At 37.2% G+C, this 25828-nt stretch overlaps 1 protein-coding gene across 13 annotated transcripts in view; it reads left to right on the top strand.

Moving 5' to 3' along the window:
• MARCHF1 (membrane associated ring-CH-type finger 1) overlaps positions 1-25828 on the top strand; it is a 639638-nt gene that overhangs the window by 544850 nt on the left and 68960 nt on the right. For 12 of the 13 annotated variants that reach the window (XM_074337794.2, XM_074337792.2, XM_019737038.3 and 9 more), the window contains one exon: positions 14740-14819. In XM_074337794.2, coding sequence (XP_074193895.1) covers positions 14740-14819 — 80 coding nt within the window. Of the gene's footprint in view, positions 1-14511; positions 14820-25828 lie in introns of those variants that run through there. The other variant, XM_088792357.1, reaches the window with a different exon arrangement.

Here is a 25828-nt window from a genome sequence, read left to right as displayed (position 1 = left end):
AAAATAAGGTCAAATTACTAACTCTCTGTGATCTGATCTAACAGATCAGGAATTTGTCCTGGACATTACAACCACTGGAAAACCAGGCAATGCTAGCATTGTGGGAGTGGAGGTGGAGGGTAGGGAGACTTCCATAAGAATAGAAACAGGTCTCCATTGAGGGACACAAGATACAAATACGATGTTGACATTCAGTTCAACGGGTTCTGAGCAGTTGTACAAAGGGCCAATCAAGCCAAAGAAAGTAGGAAAGTTTGGATAATATTTAATTCCAACATAGATAAACCAACTTTATTCTTGGTCCCACTAATTTCTGGCACCAGTCTGGAGAGGAAGAACCTAACAGTAAGAAAAAAAAAAAAAGAAAGAAAGAAATGGAAATCAAAGAGAGAGAGAGAAAGACTAGCCTATGAAGTTGTCTTTGGAATTCTTTGGAGTTCCTAAATATATCCATCAAATTTATGTTTCTCAACAAAAGTTCCACTCCTCTTGGGCCCAAAAAGAGAACACCTTGCTCCTAGTGTAGGGCAGATATATTTTCTCTTCTACCCTTTTGGGTTTCCAGCTGGGACTGACATCAAACAGATTAACAAGAGAAAAGAATACACATTTTATTGAATAAGACTGTGCACGTATGAGAGTAGTCACAAGAAAATGAACACCCAAAGAAGTGGTTAGGTCCAAGTGCTTATATACTAAATTGAACAAAGAGTGGCAATTGTGAAAAAGTAAATAAAAAATGTGGGCAGACTAAAGAAACATAAGAATTATTTTAGCAAGCTCTATTGGTACAGATTTCCTTCTGTCTCAACTCCTCGTCTCTGGTGATAGAGTGTTTGTTTCCTCCTGGTATATGGAAGGCATCTTCCACGTGGGAATTTCAATTTCCTATTTCAGGAAAAAAAGGGAGTTCAGAGTGCCCTTCTGGCACCTGCTGTTTTTCAAGTGCCTTTAGATCAAAATAATCAATATGCCAAAGCAGCATATTTGGGGGTGGCATGTCCTCGACGCCTTCACTATCATATAAATATTTTCTTTCCATTGGAGTAAGCTTAAAAATACTTATTAACTCCTGCATCAGTTTAGGGATTAATATTTTCCTTGTAGTTTCCTACTCCTGGTCTAATATGTAATAACTACATAAAGTAGGCCCTTAATTTTCAGAAGGAATACATCCCAAGACCTTCAGTAAAGCCCAGATTTATGTATATCATGAGTTCCTTTCCTTTAGAAACCTCTTTCCCCCCCCGCAAACAGCCATCATTGTCTTATACTATCATTAGTCATAGTAACAAAATTACAGGAATTGTAATGACTTTAGTTCTTCTCTTTGTTCTCCCAGTCTTATTATTTGATTTCCCTATGTGTTCTCAATCAAACTATCGTTTTATTCTTCAAAGTGACAAATTTGATGAAGTAACAACTCAGATGTTAAGAAATATTTTTTTAGATTCTTATAGCAGACACTATTTAGAAATTAACATGTAGAAAATGCAAGAATGATATATTATAACATTAAGCAAATGTATTGTATTTGCCAGATGCTAAAAACGACTTTAGGGACAACTCAGAGACTGCACTTATAGGTTGACACAATAATGAGATTTTGTGTTAAAACCATAAAAACACACATTATAAATGAAGGAGCTATGAAAACTGAGACTAATATTGTAGTCTTTTCACATTCTCTTGTCTGAATTGCCCCATTTGTACCCCTTTGGCATTCGAAATAGAAAAGGAAACACTCTTTGATAAAAAGAATATGATTTTAATGAACAAAGTGTGGCCTTAACAGATGATTAGCTCAATTATCAGATTATTACTCTAAAAATCTACAAATCAACTATTATAAAACTAAATGTGCTTTTCCTTATATAAAATGTTAATAATCCTGTGTAAAAATCCAACTTACTTAGTTACTTACTCAGTTATTTGCATGGAATTGGCAAGCAGTTTAACTTGGTGGGTATAATAGAAGGTGACAGCTCAGGCTGTTAAATATATTGTGGGTGGATTGCTGATTTTTTATTTTTGTATAAATATAGTAGAGATATGATTGCACATACCTTAAATTTTTTCCAGGATAAAATTATATATAGCTATGTACCATGGTGTTGAAATTTGAGGTCTTAACTCTCCTTTTATGTATATACTTAAGTGTACTTTCTGATAGCTCTTGGCCTTGCCTATGTATACATCTTTGACTAATTTCCTTGGGATCATTTACCAGATTTTTACTTATGTGGATATTTAGATAGGATTCTCTTCTTATACATAAGAGGGCACCTATGATTCCCTGACTTCATCTGACTTCGCATTTAACTAACTACATGGAGTTGCTTCACGGAAGCATATGACTGGGAATATATAACCCTTAACTCATCTCACCTCTTTATCAACAATCCTGTTGAGAGACATAGTATTTATAAAGTATTGTCTGATCTCTAGCTTTTCCTCCAGGTACTCTAAAGTTAATTCCTGAATTAATACAGATAGAAAAGAGTACGTTAGACTTATATTTTGCTCTTCTATAGAGCTTCTTTTCGTTGCTAGAACCTAAATAAATCCAGGCCTTCCTGCTTCTAGTTTAAGTCCAATGCAAAATGTCATTCTAAAGAAATGCAATTACAATTCCGAAAGCACTGGTGAGCTCTTTCCTAAAGGTTTTCTTGGCGTGGTCTAAGGATTGAAGGCAGAGCGGAAGATGAAGCTGGAACCAGGGCAAAGAACACACGATAAGGATTCCTAAAGATCTTTTCTCTCTATCCCCTCAATCCTTATTCATTTAAACAGCTGATCATCTTTGTCTCATCCACAAAACTCTTAAAGCTGTTCTCAGATCCCTATTACTCTGTCCTTACTCCATCTCCCTGTTAGATCTTATTTATTTCCTTTTCATGCTTTTCCTTTGTAGAGAAATCTATCCCACCTCTCTTTCTCCTTTAAGTATCACTATCTGCCAATCCAAATTGCATGATAAAGACTTGGCAGATAAGCAGTGAAGATTTTAAAAGGGAGGAGGTAAGGGAAGGAGCTAAGAATATTTATGATGAACAGCACAGCAATGAATTCCAAACACATGTCCATTATTATATTCTGATGGTATACAATCAAGGTAAAAATTTTCCTGTCACACTGAATTTTACTTTGACCTCATGCCATTGGAAAATAATAATGGACATGTGATTGAAATGCATCACTGTATTCATTACAAAAATTGTGTTGAAGATAAATGTTCATCACTATTGCTCTTAAATGACCATCCAGAAATGAATGTTCTCTTTGGTCCCAGAACTAACAATTTTGCTTCTTCTACTGGTTCACATTTTGTTTGCCTTATGGAAAGTACATATGATTCTTTCTACCAGGGATTAGAAAACTTTGAACCACATTTGGCTTACTGCTCTGGCCAGTGGACCCAAAGGTATGTATCTCATCTTTCCTGCCCTCATTTACTCTTTGTCCCATTGCCTTCTTAGATTTTTAAATTTTTTAACTTGTAGTTAAGATACCCATAACATAAAATATACTATCTTTACCCATTTTAAGTGTTCAAGTTCAGTAGTGTTAAGTTCATTCTCATTGTTGCACAACCAATCTCCAGAACTCTTTTCATCTTGCAAAACTGAAACTCTATACCCAGTAAACAACAACTCTCCATTACCTGCCTCCACCACTCCTGGCAACCACCATTCTAATTTCTGTCTCTATAAATTTGTCAACTTTAGGTATCTTAAATAAGTGAAATCATATGGTATTTGTCTTCTTGTGTCTGGCTTATTTCAATTAGCATAGTGTTCTCAAGATTCCTTCATGTTGTAGAATGTGTCAGAAGTTCCTTCCTTTTAAAAGCTGAATAATATTCCATTGTATGCATATACCACATTTTGCTTATTCATTAATCCATCAATGGACACATTGATTGCTTCCACAGTTTGGCTATTATGAATAATGCTGCTATGAACATTCATATACGAGGTTTGCTGTGGGTGGACATATACTTTTATTTCTCTTGAGTAAATACATTGAAGTGGAATGGCTGGCTTGTATGGTAGGTGCATTTAACTTTATGTAAAAGTTCCAAATGATTTCCCCTTTTTTTTTTTTTTAAATTTTATTTTATTAAATTTATTGGGGTGACAATTGTTATGATTTCCCTTTTTATAGTGTGTTTCCCCGAAAATAAGACCTAGCCAGACAATCAGCACTAATGCATCTTTTGGAGCAAAAAATTAAAATAAGACCCAGTCTTATATTATATTATATTATATTATATTATACCCAGTATTATATTATATTATATTATATTATATTATATTATATTATATTATATTATATTATATTATATTATATCGCATTGCATTATATTATATTATATTATATTATATTATATTATATTATTATATTAAAAAAGACCCAGCCTTATATTATAGTAAAATAAGACCAGATTTTATATTAATTTTTGCTCCAAAAGATGCATTAAAGCTGATTGTCTGGCTAGATCTTATTTTCGGGGAAACATGGTATTACCTCCTGTAATGTATGAAAGTTCCAGTTGCTTTGCATTCTTACCAGTACTTGATATTGTCGGTATTTTTTAACTATAGCCATTCTAATAGGTTTGTAGTGCTATATTACTGTGGCTGTAATTTGCATTTCATTGATGATTAATGAATAAGAGAACATCTTTTCAAATGTTTATTTAAAATACATCATTTTTTAAGTGGCTGCTCATATCTTTAGCCTATTTCTGTTGGGTGTCTTTTTATTACTGAGTTATAAGAATGTAAGAATTCTTTATATACTCTGGGTACAACTTCTTTATTCGATATGCAACTTGCATGTTCTCTTTCTTTATAATGCCTTTCTAAGAGCAAAAGTATTTAACATATAAAATCTAGTTTACCAACAATTTATTTTATGATTTGTGCTTTTTGTATCTCATCTAGAAAATCTTTTCCTACTTTGAAATCACAAAGATTTTCTTTCTTCTCTGAATTGTATAGTTTCAGCTTTTTTGTTTTGAATGAATCATTCTAAGTAATTTTTAATATGTTGTAGGTAAGGATTGAGGTTCATTTTCTTCCACGTGGATATCCATTTATTCCAGCACCATTTGTTTGAAAGATGTTCTTTTCCTCATTGAATTGCCCTGGCACCTTTGTTGTAAATCAATTGATAATATTTGTGAATCTATTTCTGGACTCTCTATTCTGCCCCATTGGTTAATTTGTATGTATTTTATGGTTTTGATGCTATTATAAATGGAATTTTTTAAACTTAATTTTTCAATAGACAAACCTCTTTTAAGGACACTTGTCATCATCCTTATCTCCTAATCAGTGCCTTTACTGAATATATATCAGATAATGTAGAATACTACTTAACCTGACATTGACATCCCGTCATTGTCTAAAATCTTTCTTTAGAGATTTATCACAGGCATCATATATTTCCAATGAACTTAATTATTCTCTGCCCCAAATGTATACTTCAAACTTTCACATAAAATTGCATATATATATATATATATATATATATATATATATATATATATATTCCAGAATGATGGATAGGTTGCAAGAATACAGGATATGTGAGGATCCATAAGTAGTAAAGGGCCCTGGTATAAAAGAAAGACAAAGAGATAAAGCAAATTTTGTGTGGTTTTGGAGGGGAAAATTAGAATGAGTGCTGAAAACCATAGAGAAACTGACTTCAATGTGATACTACGACAAAACAGTTAGGTGATACAATTAGAGAAATGCAAGGGATGTTCTCAGGAGATAGTGAATTCTGCTACTGACCTAGCAGGGATGGACTGATTACCTACTGAGAGTGTTATAAATGTAATAATAATATCAGATGGGGTTCAGACGAGGTCACCTTTATGAAATTCCCCCTAGCCTGAGATTGCATTAGTATGTTCTCTCAATTGATTTAGCCATTAAATATCATTTCCACCACCAAAAAGGGTCTTTTAGAAAGTGTCAGGCCTCTTTCTGTTCCCTAGAGCCAGTTTAATATTTCATCTAATACTTAATTCTTCAACATGTTATTCATGAACTACTGTTGAAATTAATGGAGACTTTAAAAAAGAAGCGTCTGCAACATCATTTCCCATCTGAAGTTCTAGAGTCATTCTTCATAGAGTATCATTAATGTATTAGTAAATAAGAGAATCCATTTGTAAATGACTATGCATGATTATTCTCTGTCACCTCCATAAATTATATATCAAGCTCTCCTAGTAGAGTGGATCTAAACTGGTTAGGGCAGCAGGAGGCAACAGCTTTAGCATCTTTCGAAAACAATAATTAATTTTCAAAATGCCAAGGCCAATTGGCAATAGTTAACATTGCCCCCAGAGCACAGTCAGTGCCGAGATGCCATAGAGACAAGTTGCCTTGTGTTGCCTATAAATGGATTCTCAGAAAACCTAATTTGAAATTACTGCCTTTAATTATATGGCTGATATAAATAACTTTGATAAAATTAGTGCAGCTGGCCTCCTGTTTGTTTTTCCCATTTGAATGCACTGTACAATGTAATCATCTGAAATAAACATCCATTACAAAGAATGCTTCATTTCAAAGAACATATTATTCTGCTCATCCAGCCAATTGTTATTTTCCCCATTCCAACTGCATTTCAATCATACACCTATTAAAGGGATGAACAAATTACCAAGCTCTCATAATGTACCAACTAGCAAATTAAAACAATTCATTGCTGCTGAATAGGGCCATGCATTTAAAAGATTTTAATTCGCTTTTATTCTCGATTACTATGTTTTCTTTTGAAAAAGACCCTGACAGCTTAAATATTGTTGAAAGATACACTCTTCTCTACACAATACAGTTGTCACTTGCTAAATAGGAATCCCTATCTTTCAAAGAAAATAGAAGATGCATCTTTAATTTGATGTGCTTTTTAACCCCAAAGTCCAAGGATAGGGTCTCAAGAATTATATAAAGTTTGGCCTCATTTCATTTCTTTTGGAACAGAGCAGAACTACCTCTTTTACAGAGGACCGAGTTCTTTCATCTTGGTTCACTGGATATGATTGTCATGTTTATCTCTATTGCAATCAGGACAGGATTTACCAAGATCAATTCAACTCAGTCTAAATATTACCAAGTTCAGTTCAACTCAATTCAACTGTTATCAAGCTCAATTCAACCCCCACAACCCTTTATTAGCTACCTGCTACATACAAGGCACTATAAAGGTTTCCAAAATTAGTGTGGCATGGCTAGCCTCTCAATCTGGTAGGGAAGCAAAAAAGATTAACTGTAGGATATTGTGGCAGTTTGGACATGGTTAGACAAGAATATGGATGATAAAATAAATGCTAGAGCAAGAGTAATTGATTCCATAAGAGACGTCAAAAAGGGATCCTGGAGTTCAAAGGAAAATGGCTGTGTATAAAATTGGAGAAATTAACCGGGCCTTAAGGAAAATTTCAAGCCTTTTCTCTTGTTGTTTTCTTTATAGACAAAAGCATAGAAATGAAGTATGTGATATATTTGATAATAACAAATAAGCTAGGTTTTGGTGGAACCCAGGAATTAGAAGTGACTAAAGTTAATACCAGAAAAGTAGATGGGATACTTAATTTATTTGGTAGTCAGAAACCATTGAAGCCTTTTGATAAGGCAAATGAAATGACTAGAGCTATACCTTAGGAAGATAAATGTCTGTAGAATACAGATCAAAATGGAGGGGGGGAAAAAGGGTGGCAGTGAGAACTGTAAGAAGACTTTCTTCTCTCTGGACAGTTAACTGCCTCAGGTTGAGGGAAGGCCAAGATCTGGAACTTGATGTTCTGGCAGTGGAATTTAGGTTAGGCATCAGACCTGCAACTAGAGGACTCAGGTGAAGGGGAATCCATACAACTACAGGGACGTGGGAGACAGTCCAGGCCAGCATGACCACTGCATGGCAACAGGCAACGAATTTATGCGAGACGAATTAGCCCACTCTACACTTCCAGTGACTGAGTTTATGTTCTTACAAAAGCATAACCTGGGACAAGGACTTGTATGGGTAGTTTATTTGGGAATTGTTCCCTAGGCAGCAGGAGTGAGGGAGAAGGGGAGTGAGAGAGGAAAAACAGGAGGAGCCAATAGGAGGGTGTAGTGGAGATCACTGATGTGTCAAATGGGGCTGATTCCACCAAGATCACCTATGAAATGCAAAGAATGTCTCCAAGAATTGACTACCTGAAAGACTAGGGGGTAGTGCATTTATCCTCTGGCTGTTGTCTCCTTTTGGTTGAGGGCTGCCTAGGGGTAACATCTCTATGCTTTGGGGTATAGTTGTATACAGGCTTTCACAGAGTGCCCTTGATTGATATTTGGCCAAGCTGAACTTGCCATTCTCTTTCATAGAAGCTTCCAAGACAGTTAACCAAGCCAGGCAACTGCATATCTTTATCATTATCATTGGCCCTTACTGTACAAATGCTAGAGCTACTGCATGCCTCCCTGTCGACCTCAGCCGTCCACTAATTGTGATGCTGCTGCTCTCTAGGCATTATCACCACACCACTTACTCCCAGCAAAGGGTTCCCTATTATGTCAGACCATGAGTGTGTTTGCTTTCTAGAACTATCTCATATACCAGCTTTCCCTCAGTTTGAATTCCCCTCAAAAAACTACTGGTGACAAGACTTGCGATGCAGGTGGTGTATTTCAGAAGTCATCTCAGAAATCATAAAGGAGGGATTTAGGGAACATGAGACAAAGATGGAAGGAAAGTCAACTTAAGGGTGCAATTTGAATTCAGTTATAGGGGCTTGGTTCTAATGGGACTCCTAAGAAATGCCCAAAATGTCTGTCAGAATTTTCTACCTGAAGGACTAATGGATCGTTTATCCACAACCTCCTGCCCCCCCCTTTTTTTGAGAGTTGCTCCTAGAGGTATTAACCCCCTTATATTCAAGCTTGTGCAAGGCCACAGTCTTCCGATGGAATTAGGACTAGAAAGTAGAAACTAAGTGGTACTCACTTGAGGTGGGACATTGTCACCATGAGGTCAGTTGGCACTCACGAGGAATTGTTCACCAAATCTGATAGCTGCAGCTATCAGAAGTGGACTGAAGGGGTGTGATGCAGGGTACCAGAGACAACTGCCTAAACCTGTTTGTCTATCCAGCTCCCAGAATGCCTCCATTTTACTATGGAGCCTAGGCACTATGATGGGACCTCAACGCCTTCACAGAATGGTTCCTATTTATTCCCCTAAGAGTAGTCCTTGCTCTCAGAACTAGCCTTAATATCTCCTAGTCCCAATGATTCTATCTAGACAGCTGCCAAAGCTTATCTTGGATTTGATCTATATCAATAGGAGTGAATGGCTTTTGAGAAGTGGGAGGGGACATGAGCTGCTAATACAAACCAAATTTTCTGCCATGCCTTCCCTTCTGACAATCACTGTCCCATCTGTGTTTTCAACTGTCCATTCCAATAGGACATGTAGGCTGGCTCTGCTTGGCTTCTGTTGGCTCTGCTCGGCTTCTGCAGACGAGTGCATCTCCATTTGCTGGCCTTCTAGAACGTCTCAAGGCAGGTGTGATTCTGCGCCTTTAGTTGCAGCTTCTTTTCTTGACCTGACCAAAGAATCTGGCCTTGCTCTAAGACTTCCCCAGTGATGTGAATTGCCAAAGGTGGATTGGGCTTTCCCTTTTTGAAAAGATATCCCGTGCCTTCCAAAACTTTCTGTGCCCAAAGGAGCATTAAGACAACTTACCCAAATACCACTCTTTTATACTTTTTGCCATCTGGCTTGTGTCTTCCTTTATGCACCACTTTTAATCCACTGAATTACACACTTAGCTTCAAGATCATTTTCTTCTATATCTAGATTTTGCACTCAGCCAATGGGATGGGTGCTCGTTACACAGGGTTTCTTAGCAATCCCACATGGCCCTCAGCAGGTAGTGCCATAAATTTTGCAAAATGTAGTGGAGGGAAGCATGTGAATTTCTAAAAGTAATCTGAGTTTCCTTACCTTCCTCTTAAACCCTCTTTACCGCTGACATGGGAAATATTTTTCTCCTTTTTTTTTTTTTTTTTTTTTAATCAAAACAAGGCCTCAGTCTCTATCAGTTCAGAACTTAAGCACATTCAGTCTTTCAAGGGTTCTTCCCATTTGCTTCAATTTTCGGGATACTCTGGGGCAGGGACCTCTATTTAGAATTCTGTACTGCAGGTTTTTACCAGAACTGTTGCTAAAGCACCATCCCCTGGCTGTTGAACCTGGTAATTAGCTCTTGGTTCCAGTTAAACTGGTCTCTTACCTTCCAGTGCATTTGGGTTTTCATTGGTCTTGCCATGCCTCTTGCCTGGGTAGTCTTTTCTGTGGCCCTCTGTTATAAAGTCATGTTAACTTTAACTCTGGTGACCCTTGCTTACTCCCCCAGGCTAACAATCTCATTTGTCTTTCACACACTCACAAAAGCATGAGGAGACCTGTGGATTCCCTCACCCACACCAGGCTGTGGGAATGGAGAACTGCCTCAGGTCCATCTGCCTCATCACTTCTACCATGTCTTACTCCTCATCTTCCTCTGCTATCGGGTATGGTAAAATTATGACCAGAGAAGTCCAAGGTCTCTTCTAGATACATACAATTGAGATTTGGGGATTTAGAAAACACTTTATTAAAAAAAAGAAACAGGCTTTCAGGAATATTATCACTGGAGCCTCAGAAGAAAAAAAAAAAAAAAACTAATGTGAATTTGAAGGAGGACATTGTCCCCTTTGACCTTATCCAGTGGTTCTTAACTTTGGATGCACATTGAGTCACTGGGGCAGCTTTTAAGAATACTGACGGGCAGGGTCTGTGCCCTAAGTCCCATTCCTTGGATTTTAAAATTAGACCCAGGGAGAGGTATTTCTTAAAAAAACCTCCCCAGTGATTCTAATTTTTAGCCAGGATTGAGAATCATTGAGTTAAGTCTGTTATGTGTCTTCTCTCTGAATGAGGGGACACCATTGAGCCCATTTTTGAGGAGAAAACATGATTTTCTGACAATGAGTAAAAAGAATCCTAATATTTCAAGATCAGTGTCCTATTACAACCCTTGGACGCTCTACAAAGCACTTCCCTGATCGATGATTCCATGTTACCCTCCAACAATCCTTTTATGTAGATGTCATAATGACTATATTTAATTGAAGGAGAGAAGTGCAGCTCAAAGAGGCTAAAGAAGCAATGACTTTATCACTAAATATTGAAGGAAACCCCTCCCCCACACAAATATTGATTATTAATATTAACAGTTGTTATTTATCCCATCAGCATTAATATGATTAAGAAGTTATTTTCCCTTTTATTAAAATTAAAGATTTTAAATATTACAGAACTATATAACCTGAAAAATAAACATTTTTTATAATCCCGCCTCACAAAGATAATCACTGTTAATGGTTGAACATATACTTCTCCAGATGTGTCCTATTCATATGATAACATACATCATGAAAGCTTTATTTACCCAAATGGGATCATACTACCTAAAATTTTGAATTGCTTTGCTTAAATTGACTTTTTACATAAAAATATATCCTATAAATATGGGTGTGAGTTTGTGTGTGCACGTATGTAGTATATCTCATTCCTTTTAATGGCTTATGTATTTCATTGTAAATAACTGAACATTTGAGTTGTTTTCAATTTCTCATTATTACAAACAATGCTATAATGAACATTCTTGTTATAATGAAAATATCTTTGGGCAATTGTGCAAGTGTTTTAGCAAAACTGATTCTTGTAAGTAGAATTTCTGACTGGCATAGCATAGACATTTTTTGTTTTAATAGAGTTTACCAAATTGCCCTCCAACAAGTTGTGCCAATTTACAATTACGTACTTCCAAAATATATCATGATGCTTGGTTTTCCTCACCTCAGTACACTGGGTATAATCAATCTTTTTAAATATGCTGTCCTAATAAGTGAAAATAAATACCGTTTCCAACTGAATTTGCATTTTGTTTTGTTTTTTTTGCTTGAGATTTTGTGTCTTTTTTTATATGTGGCTTTTGGCCATGTGTAATTTCTTCTCTGTGAACTACCTGTCTCTGTGTTTTACTCATTTTTCTCAAAGATTAATCAACTTTTCTTCCTTGATTTGTAAAATATCTCTGAATACTAGAGAAATTAGCTGTTTGGCCATTATATATGTTAGGAATATGGCATTACTTATGGCTTTGAAATTTTTTCTGGGATAGTGTTGATATGTGAGTATATGTGTTTCTTTTTTATAAATTAGAAGTTGTTTTTTTTTAATATCATGCTTATCTGTCTTTTCCTATGTTATTTTTGTTGTTGTTTTATTTCATCCTAATAAAGGGATTCCCTTCCACAATATTATAAACATATTCAGTTATGTGTTCTTCTCATATTTTCATGCTTTTATTTTACTACAGTTAAGTCTTTCATACACCTAAACTTTAGTGTAGATAGTGAAGAAGGAATCTAGCTTTACATTTTTCCAAATGACTGGTCCTTTTTCCCCATGCTATTTATGTAATAACCTACTCTTTTCCCACTGTTTTGAAATGCAACTTTAGATAGATTAGATAGATACACGTAAGATAAATAGATGATAGATGATAGATTTCTATTCTAATGATGTGTCTTTTTTCTTTGCCACCCACATATTATTCTGTCTTGCTATCTGGTAAAAGTACTTTAATCTATGATTCCACTTAGCTTTTATTAAAGAATTTCCCTAGTTCTTTCCCTGTGTTACTTTTTTCAGCTGATCTTTCAAGAATAGTTATCATATTTAAACATAAAACAGCCAGTTGGGATTGTACTTCTTAAATTATGCCACCTTTCAATCACCACTGTATCCTGGATATATTGAATCCTAATTCTTCTTCCTGCTTACTGTGAGCCTGGACCTTCTAATTCTCAGCTGTCAAAGTGAGCTTTCTAGTGCCCAAATTTAATCATTTCCATTTGCTGCTGAATATCTGTCAATGACTTTCCATTTATCTGAGGATACAACCCACACATTCCAGTGTGGCATACAGGACCTCTGTATCCTCCTTTATCCTGACTTTGTATTACCTCTTATTTCATTCAACACCTTCCCTATAGTTCTTACAAAACTTTCTGTGGTTCCCGAACAAGCCACATTCACTCTAGTCTGTGCTCTTCCACATCCTTCTCCCTGTCTGGACTGCCCAACCCCACTTTAGTCACACTCACTCTTTTGAGGTCAGGTGTCATTTCCTCTGGGACACTTATTTTAAATCTCTGTTCTGTTCTACGTTAGGTGCCCTCCTTTCACCAGAACTCCTATTACTAGAATCTACCAGGATATACTAGACTATTACCATTGCCTGTTCCTTTCCATCTCTTCTCCATTAAACAGGAAGCCCCTTCTGGATGCCAACTCTTCCTTTATTCTCAGAGCTCACCATTGTATCTATTACATTATAGTTAGCATTAGTTTCTCTTTCTCTGGATCCCAAAAGGTATGTGTATCTCAAATATGGGAATGTTTAGAACTACTTTGGGATTAATTTTTCTAACTTTACTGTTATTTTTCTTGATGGCAAAATTGTGCGTTTCATCTGTGCAGTCAGACTGACCTGAGTCTTGACCTAGGACTTCCTTGGTTTCCTCCTGTGTAAAGGTGGAGAAGTGTACCACTAAGGGGTTAGAGACCAGAAGAAGGAGCAAGACTCCTCATCCAAACCTCTGCTCTAACATCTACTAGTAGGAAACGGCACCAAATTCTCAGTTTCTCCATCTGTAACGTGAAATAATGACAGTATTTCCCACATGCATTTCTTGTGAGTGTTAATGAGTGAACAGAGGAAAATCACTTAGAACAGTGATTGGCACATAAAGTCACTCAAAACTGTTATTATTATTTCCCTCTCATGAGGTTACCATAAGGATTAAAGTGACAGTAGATAATGTCATCGCACAGTGCCCTGGTACACAGTAAATTCTCAATGCATTCTGGCTTTTGATCTATCATCATCTGTATCAAGTACAATGGGTTAAAGAAGTCAAATAGAGTAAAGAAAATGTTGTGATGCACAGGTAGGAGCTTAGTGAAATATACTCAATTTTGTGCCACCAATCTGAATTATTCCGTGCTCTTATTCTAAGGCTCAGTATAGTCACAGGGTTAAAAGACGTGCAAGGTCAATAACATTACAATGGATAGATTTTATTTCAATGATGAAATAGTACTAACTGTAAGCGTTTACATATTACAAACTATTTTCAAATATATTATATCATGGAGCCTTGATGTGACATAAAGTGAACTCCAGGTACCATCTAGCAATCTAATGGCTATGTGATTATTTCGGCTTCCCAGATTATTATCATCCTTATCACATAATAGCCTTTATGCCCTTTATATCATAAAATATTCAACTGTTTCCCATTTGTTCCCAATGCAAATTGAGCCATTCCACTCAAATGTTTACAGTAAGTAGAATAGAAACTGTAGATTCATCTTCCTCTCTCATAAATGAAGCAACAGCAGAGTGGTGCAGCATCTCAGCTGTTTCAAGTTCCTCAAAAAAGTTTTACTTTTGCAAAACGAACGTCTGACTTCCTACATTCTGTGAGCTGTGTTATAAGCAACATGACCGGCAGCCACATTTGTTGTAATTTTTTCAATATGTGGAAAAAAAGCAAAATATCGACCATGTATTACCTTAACCAAGATGCCAAATTATCTAACTTGTTTCTCCAGGCAAGCAGCCCAACAACAGGGACAGCTCCCAGGAGCCAGTCAAGGTTGTCTGTCTGTCCGTCCACTCAGGACATCTGCAGGTAAGTGCTCAGCAAACAATCTCACTTAATATTTTTTTGAGTAGTTTTGTATTCTTGTTTTATATTCGGAGACTATGTGGCTCTTGCTTCTGCCTTACATTGTCCATGGGTGATTTATACTGGCTTAATTTTACTTTTTTCCTTTAGTATATTTTCTTCATTTGATCTTTATTTACCAACTTCTGGTCCATGCTATCATTTTCATCATTTTCTCTCTCTGTTTCCCCGTGGCTTTCCTCTCCATTCCCATTTCCCATCCTTTGCCTGCTGCTTTGTCTTGATCTGCCATCTTGCATGATATGTCAGAAGATGCATTTGAGCAGGGCACCCCTCTCATGGTGCTGAGCCCTGCTAGGAAGGACTTTGGTAAGAAATCAGTAAAACAAAGGCCTGCGAGGAGGAGAAGGTCCTCTGAGAGATATGAGCATACAGGAGAGCCAATAAAAGGAAGAAGAAATGATTTTAACCTCCAAATCTCAAGCCCCAGAGGGAGTGAGCTTCACACAGATTCTTCAGATTCATGTTCCATAGATGAGAGTCATTGGATTCAGGCAGAAAGAAGAGCCCAAGTTAAATTCCCACTGTCACGAAGAAGAAGAAATAATAATAAATCATGTGGAAACTTGGATGGGTCTTCTTCTCCTAATAGAATTGATCTGGTAGATTTGGGATCCAAAAATGAAAAGCAACAAGAGCTGATCAAATGGGAGAGTTGCTCCTTAAATCTCTGCAGAGGAAAAGGCACATGGCACCAAGGGTACATACAGTCTTTCCCTGCCTAGAGGCTCCTTTGTGATTAAGAGGTCCTCAAGGAACCATGAAGAAAGCAAAGGCAGATACCAACACAGGGACCCACAGCTCTTGCATAGTTTTAGGCAGAATGAACCAATCAAGAGAAGATTTTAAGAGACAGATTCCAGCCCTGAAATATTGGCAGTTACAGAAGGCAGGAAGTATGTGGATGGTATAAGGTTCCAGGTGAATAACTCTGTTCAGAAGCCTCCTGCCTCCTACGATGCTTCTGATAATGTAAAAATATGCAGGTCAGTCACTATAGAGAAAGATTTGATGCCATCCAAATGTATTTCTTTTTGCTGTGAGTTAGGAGTGAGTTAAAACATGGCATTTATTCATACCATTATTTGTCTGGTTGGATATAAGGTGATAAAATGAGAAGGGGTGGGTCTGAGTAAAACAATGTGGACATATCCATGGATTTGAAAACTGTTGCAGAATGGAATTAAATTTCTCCTTTCCCCTTCTTTTAATTCAATAATAATTTACTCTGGTAAAGGGAATGACAAACCAATTGAGTCTTATACCCATTCTAGTTAAGACAGCAGTGGTGGAGGAGAGATGAGTGAGAGTGTATGAAATCTTGGCCTCTTCAATGTAAATTTCATGAACTGTTAACACCCTGACATAAAGCTATTCAAGGCTTGGGGGTTTTAAGGTCAGATTTTTGTATCAGAAAAATCTCTTCTGCAGTTGGTGCTAATTTGTTCTCCAGTTGTCTTACTCAGCAGGGTTATTCAAGTCTGAAAGAACACAGACGGGTCCTGGATGTATCAGTGGGGTTGCTGGAGCCTTCAGGGAAGGGGATGACATTCATGTTGTGGTCATCACATACTAAAAGGTTTCCACATGTAGACAGCTCAGAGCTATAAGACTAATGTCTTGCACTTTTTACCCAACTGCACACATTTTCAAAATAACTTAATGTTAAAAAAAATTATAGGAATACCCATGCTGTTTTTCACACATGAGACCATTTAAACACAACACGTATTTTTACATTTTCATATTATACCCAATCATTAAAGTTGGTTGAATTCTGTTAGGGAGCAAGTGAATTTTTTGTTGCATAATGCTTGATTGTTTGGGCTTGTTTTTCGGAAAGTTAAAATTACTGTATAAAACATGTATGTGTGTTTTATATGAATCAGGTGATTCAGAGAATGCTGTCTATGTCCATTCAGGGTGGAACAAGAGAACAGTTGAACTCTGGATGTAAATAATATGAGATGGTTTGCTTCTCTGCGAGTTTTGGGAGGTAGTCATTCATAAAATGCTCATTCATTTATTTAAGCATCTGGTGTGCCTCAAATTTTATTCTAGGCATTGAAAATATTACAATGCATACCATTTGTATACTTTCTGACTTCTTAGAGCTTATAGTCTGGTTAGGTTAAGGGACACAAAACTATTGTATAGTTAATGTATAATTACAAATATGAAAGGAATATGAAAACACATAACAAGGAAGCTTTCCTTATTCTGGGAGATGGGAGAAGAACTCTCTTAAGGAAGTGACAAGCTGACTGAGGCTCAAAGGATGACAGGAATTGATCAAGGAAAGAAACAGGGAGAGCCACCCAGGCAGAGTGCCACTACATGCAGCCAGGAGGAGAGAACAAGTTTAGCAATTCAGGGAACTGAAAGCTGGCTGTTGTGGCCAGGGTGTGGTGAGTGAGGGGGATGGGTGGCGGACACTAGGACGCAGAGGTGGAGAGGGCCACTTAAGATGTGCTAAGGGATTTAAAAGAGAGGTGACACCATTTGATTTACATATTAATGTAAGTTTCCTGTAATCTTCTGAATATAATTTAAGTGTGGCTTAGCTAAAATGTTGGGGGATGGAATAAAATACTGTTTCTAGTCTCAACCAGCTGTTGTCATTCCCCAAATTTACTCCCAACGTAATTTAATGAAAAACAGTCGAAGAAGCTAGTTGTAGGATTAATGGTAATTGGAGAAAAACGTAATGCTTGCAATTAAAGTCAGAATGGCTGTTTTTCCCAACTGAACAGCACTGCTCTGGGGGAACATTTTCAAAAGACAGGACGTTTAACTTAGACTTCTATTAATGAAAGAGAGATTGATGGGCCTATTGTTAGTATTTCTTGCTGTGAGTTACCATCAAAATATGCCCACTAAGCAAATACTAAGGGCAGCATATTGTACCAAATACCCAGGATAAATAGCGACAAGACTTGATTCTTGCCTTAAGTGGCCTGTTACCTAGTGGGAGAAATTGAATGCACACCCGAAAATATGAAAGTTTAAGATATAGAACAGGGTGAATTTAAAAAGAGGAATACTGTAGGATTTTGAATAAAGAAAAATTGCTGAGAGCTGGAACACTCTGCGAACCTTAAAAAGTAGGATTGGGACTGAGGAGAGTAGAATTTAGATTGGCAAACATGCATGGATGGCAACGCAGGCTCTCAGGCAGGGGAAATGCCATGAGCCCAGACAGGGATGTGGGAATGGCACAGTGCACTTAAGAATTTTGTGTGAATGTGTGTGATTAGGTTGAAAGGTATGTGTAGACTGATAACAACTAATTTTTTAAAAAAGGCATTGTAAACAAAACATGCATATCCTTCCAAGGAGTTTATTCTGTACATCCTTATTTTCAAATTGCCTCAATGAGCCTCTTGGTACCAAGAGGCTGATTTGAAAGTTGAGGACAGATCAAGGGGATTGTATTCCTTTTAGCCCATCTTCAACCAAAGAAGTTTCATGAGTCTGTCTTAAATAATAATAATCCTTTAAGAAAGAAACAATGTTCCAATGCAAAAAATAATAATACGGAGTATTTGCTATTAATAAATAAAATAAAGTTGATGAAGAATAACACATACAGAGTAGTCACAGTGTTCTTCTGAGCATGTCCTGGGAAAGGAGCCTAGATTTAGGAGAACGAGTCGTGATGTGGTGGAAGTATCCTGCTTTGAGAAAAGTAGGACTAGGATGATAAAGGGTAATGAAAGGGGGGGACACTTGCATACCGGCATTCCGCCAGGTGACTAGGAACAATCTTAGTGTTTGGAATTGGTGAGAGCATAAGACAAAGGAGTCAAGGATGACTCCAAGCCTTGGAACTTGGGAGAGAGTAAATGCTGATGTTGCTGACAAGGGCAGAAGCAAGTTGGTTTGGGAAAGACAAGGTGATTCAATTACAGAGGCTGTTAGTGGTTGCAATGACATTCAAGGGTCAGCTGTCCAGCCAACAATATGAGACTTGTCACTGAAACGCTGGACAGCAGTCAGGGCTGGGTCTGTGTGATTTTTCAAGCATTAGTGAGCTATACACAGAGCAACACGAAGCAATTGTATATTTGCAATTGTCATTAACATGATGTATTAGCACAAGGCAATAGCACAAAGAGATTAAAAATGAAAATCTTCTCAAGGCCAGGGAGGACATACAGATTTGTGTGTCATTCTCAGAGAAGTGACTGCAATGTGTGGAAAGTGAATGAAATCTTTAAATATAAGGGGGGAAAGCCTCCAGATGGACACGGCCTGAACACCAGAGTCTCCTGTGTAAAGGGGAGGAAGCTGACCCATGGGAGAAGCAGTAATTGCCTGTGAGCTCACACTCCTACTGCCTCAGACATGCAGAGGCAGGACCAGTCTCAGCCACACCACAAAGCAGAAGAAGCCCCAGAGCCCTTCCTCCTTCTCTGCTCCTGGCATGCAGTCCCCCCACAGACACGCTGTGTTCTTTCCCACCCTCATCAAAGCTTATTCAGAGAAAGTTTCTCTATTAGCCAACCACTTACAGGAAATTTAAAGCATCGTGCTACTGCACCCATAGGTGTGTAGTGGGGAAAGCTTTGCCTTTTTATAGGGGAAAAAAAAAGAATTACGTTTAGAAAAAGTGTGAATTAGATCACGTCAGCTCCTGCTTGAGATTTTTCAATGACCTTTTAATTGCCTTCAGTGACAAATTCAAAATCTTTAAGATGATTTGCAAGTCCCGCATGATCTATCTATCAGCTCTGCCTCTCCAGCTTCAATACTCATCGTTAACGATGACCTCTGCATGCTGGCCTGTCTTTAATTCCCTGAAAGTGCCCAGGCCTGTCCCTTTTAGGGCTTAGAATGTCTTCACATTATCCCCTGTGCCCATCACCAGATTAACTCCTGGTCACTCTTTCTTGGTTTAAATGTCATTTCTTCAGGCACACCTCCGTGATTCTCTAACCAACACTCAGGTCCCCTGGGAGTCACTTCCAGAGCATAATTTTAAATAGCAAATATATAGGCATTTTGGGGATCGACGGGGTCAGATTTGTTCACTGCAGTGTCCACAGTGCCTGGCAGATAGCACATATTCAACACAGTTTTTGAGTGACTAGATATAGGAAAATAATTTTTCTAAGGGAGTCATTCTTCCTGTGTGAAATCACAGTACTAAGCGGTGGATTACCTCACCGGCTATGGAGCCAACATGAAAAAACAACAACTCTACACCAGCAGTTCTCAAACCTGAGTGGACATCAGTCCCAACTACAAGGCTTATTAAAATACAGATCGTTGGACCTCCTCCCAGAGTTCCTGATTCCCTTACTTTGGGATTGGACCCATGAATTAGCATTTCTAAAATGTTCCCAGGTGATACAGATGTTGCTGACCCAGGGACCACATTTTGAGAACCACTGTTTTATGCTACAAAATCTCCACGAGCTTTAACTGGGAAGAGAAAAAGGCAAAAGTAATTGAAAGGATGAGTTTGGGAAGCATAACTATAGTTTTCTATCATTCTGCTGAATGCAGACACACAGCATGATTAGGTTATGTTTCTGTATTTTACCAGCACAGTGTGGGTCATCTTAATAAAACCATAGACTGACAACATCCCAACTTTACCAGGAACTCAGATGTCATGGTTTGGCTATCGTTTCCCTGCAAACCCACTTCCTCATCCCAACTACCCCCATTTCTCTCAGTGAGTCCACAAATCCCCTGAATTTTCAGTTTTGACTCTTTTCTTCTGCATTGAATATATGCAGTCTCTAACCGAGGCCTGCTGTTTCTTCCTCCAGATATTGCTTTTGATGTGTGCCTTCTTTCTTATTACCAATGTCCTATTGTGGTCCTTCTCTCTACATCTGCCTGTTTTGGTCAGGACTCTTCCACCAGATTAAAATTTTCTGAGACCAATTCAAATGCACTTAAGTAAGAATTGGATATATTAGCCACAGAAATAGAAAGTCCAGGTATACTGATGGCTTCAGGGACTCCAGAGTCTCCAACAATGTGGTCTCTCTCTCTCTCTCTCTCTCTCTCTCTCTCTCTCTCTCTCTCTCTCTCTCTCTCCTTTTCTGAGTGTTGCTCTCATTTTTCCCAACTGCAGACAAACTTCCTCTATACAGCACAGGGAAGAGACACTGTGGACAGACATAGCTTCAGGCTTACATTTTACCAGCAGTGACCTAACAGAAAAGAGAAACACCCTCTAGTAGCAGTTACACATGAAATCCGGGGATGAAAGATAATTAACCTGCCCTTAGGTCACAGCCTTGGGGTCATCACAGTCACCAGCAGTGTGAGGCATTATGCTGAGAGCAAATCCCTGGGTGGGCAGGCAGGATTTAAAATGTGGCTATTGGAAAGCCCTCCAGAACCATATGAAGAGTGGAAAAGACATTTCAACAACAAAAAGAGCAGCACCAGTACCAGAAGAAGTGGGAAAAGAATGCTGAGCAAAAATAAATAAATAAATAGTAGTGCTCAACTACCATCAAATACAGTTCTTCCCCTTCGAAATGTCTTTATCTTTCTCTCTAAATGCCCATTGTTAGGTATACTTCAATATTCACCTCATATTTAAAAAAAAAACAAAAACAAAAACAGAACTTTATTGTTTTATTTGTGTGTTTGTTTTTGTTTTTTTAAGGAGGGCGCAGCTCACCGTGGCCCATGCAGGGAACGAACGGTCAACCTTGGTGTTATTAGCACCACGCTGTAACCAACTGAGCTAACCGGCCGCCCCCAATATCCACCTCATTTTTATTCTCTTTCAAGAAGCTTTTCCAAACTGTTCTTGTGTACAGTGATTTTTTTTTTTCTTGGAATTCCCGTAACCTTTACAGTCACATATTTAGTATGCAGTTTTTCTCTAACAGTTTCATCTACATTCGTTCTCTCTTTCCTGTGGAATAAGCTCCTTGAAGATAGGAATCATGTCTTACACCTATTTTGTGCCCTCCACAGTCCTCAGAATAATTCTGGCCTTTAGCATTGTTCAAACAGAACTCTTGTAATGGCTTTGCAGAAACCGTGGGCACGATCATGGGAGCTGGGGGGGTTCAGGGTAGAACAAATAAAGAATATTGAATTTCATCAATGACCTCTTTAAAAGAAGAAGAGCACAAAAGTAAATCACAACTCCTGGTAATGTTCTAGTTCAAGCTTGTTCGGATGGTGAGTTTGAAGGGATACTTTATATTGTCTCGGTATAGCCTTCAATAGGTATGTTCTCATTTCTTCATTAAGAAAAAAGTTTGAGGAAAAATTGGATGAAAAAAATGGTAAAATCAGTCTATGTTGACTTAATTCTTGCAAGTTGCAGGAACTTTTAAAGTAGGTGTAGTAAAATGGTCAGAGAAAATCTCTAAAACTCCAAATGTCCATAACAGAAGACTACTTTTCAAGAGCAACAAGCTCATGCTTTGTGACAAAGCACTAGCATTTATAAGATAGTTTTGAGTAATAGGCCTGAGCTCCTAAGAGAATTTGGCTTAAAATGGGCCCTTTGTATTCCTGTCATCATATCTGTGTACTCATTCATTTCACACATTGAACACCTATTTGTTGGTAATTTGCTGTGTATCAAAGCAATGTTCTAGAAACTGTAAATACAGTGGAAAATACAGTAATAGTCCCATTCCTCATGAGCTATATCACAGTTGGTAAGACAAACAATTAAACAGGCAAATGTTTAAAAAAGAAAATCCATGAATGAAGCAAAAGGAACACATATATTTAGTAGAACAAAGCAGGTTTCCCTGAGGAACTAACAATTGAGAAATTCAAAGGAGAAGTAAAAGTCAAGCAAAGAGAAGAGATAATCTATTCCAAGAAAAGGATATGTCATCTGTGAACACCCAGAGATGATTGAGATATGGTGTAAAAGGATTTCAGTGTGTCCTAGCAGAGAGCAGGAGGGGGATGGTAGCCAATCATGGAGTTCTCTGTCAACCACAGTTAGGAGTTGGGGCTGTGAGCTAATCACCAGGGGAGCGTTCTATAGACTTTCAAGCAAAAGAATGACACTGTCACTTTTGGGTTTTAGAAGATCACTCAAGCTGCTTTTAGAAAATAGATTGGAGGGTACAACACTGAAATCAAAGGAAACCAATTAGAAAGGAATAACTGTGTTCCAGAGAACAGGTAATGGCGGCTGTGAGAATAAAAAGTAGGTGTAATTTTAAAGTATTTTGAAATTAAATCAAACAGGACTTGATGATATATCTGATCTCAAGTTTCTGACTTAGAAAACAGTGTAGATTATAGTGCCAATTATGACTGAGAGAACAAACACGCTGCTTGAAAGACAGATTTAGAAGGTGAAGGTAGAGTTTAGTCTCAGACATGATAGTTTGAGGTGCAAGGCAAATATCCAAAGAGAGAGATCCTGGAGGCCAGTATATATAAAGGTCTATATGCTCTAGAGTTCAGAAGAGGTATCTCGACTTTAAATGAAGATTAGGAAGTCTTGAGCATATAGATGGTGATTGTCAAGATCTCCCATGGAAAATTTGTAAACTGAGAAGATGAGGGCATGAAGAACACAGTGGAATAGCAACGTTTAGTGGTCCTGAAAGAGAAAAAGAAACCAAAAGAGAGAAGGAGCAGAATGGATAAAGAGGTAGATGAAAATCCAGGAGTGTGTGAAGGAAAGAGGGAATATAATAAATAGAAAGAGAGATGAATTTGGAGGCCTTTTTTTTTTTTTTTTTGGTTTATTTTTTAATTTAGAGGACCCTTGAACTGAGAGAGAGAGAGAGAGAGAGAGAGAGAGAGAGAGAGAGAGAGAGAGAGAGAGAGAGAGAGAGAGAAAGGTTGAAGATGCAGAAAAATAAGAGGATTGTTTATTTATTAAAGTCCCACAGAAAAAGTAGGAAAGGAAGGGACTGACAGCCCATAATAGTATTGCCATAGCAAGGAAACTAGGTATATCTTTCTTTCAATAGAAGTAAAAGGGGATATAATAAATGTGGACAAATATAGATCTACAGATTATAAATATTTCTTTTTGATGGCCTTGTAGAGAAGGGGGTTGGTTGCAGGATCAAACATCCAGTGAAATTTGAATTTCAGAAAAACAACAAATAATTTTTTATTGGGACATACTCATACTACAAATATATATATTTGTTGTTTATCTGAAATTCAAATTTAACTGGGATCCTGGATTTTTGCTAAGTCTGGCAATGCTAAACATAATAAGATAGAAAAACATTATTGAAAGTTCTGTTGATGGTCATAACTATGATTTTATGTGGCCACAGACTGCAAGAAGTGTAATTTGCTTCTGCCACACATCATTTAAATGTAGATACAACCAAAGAAGGCAATTGAATATGGACCTAAGGGAGTGACATCATGAAACGTCTAGGTTTCACATTTAGCACAGTTTTGTGTATGTATCCTCATGTATCCCCAGATAAACTTGAAATTTAAAAGCTAAGACAAATATGCTTTGCAATTAAAATTTTTAAAGTAAAATAACACTTCAGTAAGTAGTTTTGTTCTCAATATTGATTTAAAGAAAAAATATTATTTTTACCTTAAATTTTCAGCCAATTATAGTCATTGGAAAGACTGGGTTCATAGACTCACATTACCCAGGTCACTTTTTCACCTGCTGTTTGATGGTCTTTGGTAGATCAACATACGTTATCCACTAGCCGTTCCTTGGACATATAATTGCTGGGGCAGCCTCTTTCCTTTCAGTCTCTAAATATGAGAACATTCTTTCTAATATTTAATCAGCTTGTGTCCTTGTATTTTCTACTGGTTACTACTAGATTTATATTCACTCAGTTATGCATTCTGTTACTTCTTTCTATTCATTTTTCTGTATAAAAATGAGACTGATGTTCTATTGTCAAAGTCTATTCCACGAGTACAAGATAAACTGCTCCGAGTCTTCACTACTCAAGTGAGAAAGGTCATCCTAAGTAAGTTAATGAGGAGCATTCATTTCCAAGAGGTAACAGATTCTTAAATTCTCAAATTTATTCTCTTCCTTACGCCTTTGTCTTCCTTTTGCTGAGTCTTTTAGGGTTTAATAACCACCTTTCTCCTGTTCATTTTAATAACAGCTGAGTTGGTAGGAAATATAGGTATGAACACTTTGTAACCTGCCAGAGTTACTTGGATTGCGTAACACAGAGTCACAAAGTCTCAGTTTGAACTCTTGCTTTCTCTCTACATGACTAGTCAGATTTGCACAAAGTGAAATGACCCTCTCTTCATTTATATGATCAAAAAATGAGAACAATGGATGTGCACTACAAATGTATATATTACTAGTATGATGAAATGTTTTAGAACTGTTTCTTTCTTTGAAATGAATAATTCTACTCATTGCAGTCCTCAGTAAAAATTCAGCTATACGCACTGCTACTTTATTTTGACAGTAAATTTTCTCCAATAAAGAAAAGAAAAACGTTTATAACACATTCTGACGTTATAAATGTTTAGTGTGATTTCAGTCTATCAGCATTTATCTCAGTAATGTGTATTTTGACATATATACACACACACACACACACACACATACATACACACACAAAACTTATGAGAAAAATAACTTGAAAGGCTTGTAGAAATTGAATCATTTTATATGTTTTTTGAAATGTGGTTCAAAGATATGCCTTGTTCATAGCAGTTTTTGTGTTGTTGTTTTTTCCCCTCTAATTCTCAATATGGGAGATAATCTTTCTAGGAATGGAATGACAGTGTCATCAATAATACTGATTGTCTTGACTGCTAAATTATCTTGCATGACCAAAACCAAGTGGATTGATTGATTGCCTTCTAATTTGGCAAAACAGGTCACTGTGATTTTTGGAAACAGCATGTATTCTGTGGGCCAATTATTTAACAAGTTGTGCTTTCAGAAAGGAAAATAGGAACAGTAGACATCTCCCTGTTTAGAGTAGATTTGAATGTCAATCAGGAATTTTCCAACTTCAGAAAATTTC

The sequence above is a fragment of the Rhinolophus sinicus genome, chromosome 15 (assembly GCF_057876585.1).
Source record: "Rhinolophus sinicus isolate RSI-liver-muscle chromosome 15, RSI-T2T, whole genome shotgun sequence".
Lineage (NCBI taxonomy): Eukaryota > Metazoa > Chordata > Mammalia > Chiroptera > Rhinolophidae > Rhinolophus > Rhinolophus sinicus.
The sequence above is the reverse complement of the archived record's forward strand: the minus strand, read 5'-3'. Positions and strand labels throughout refer to the sequence as shown.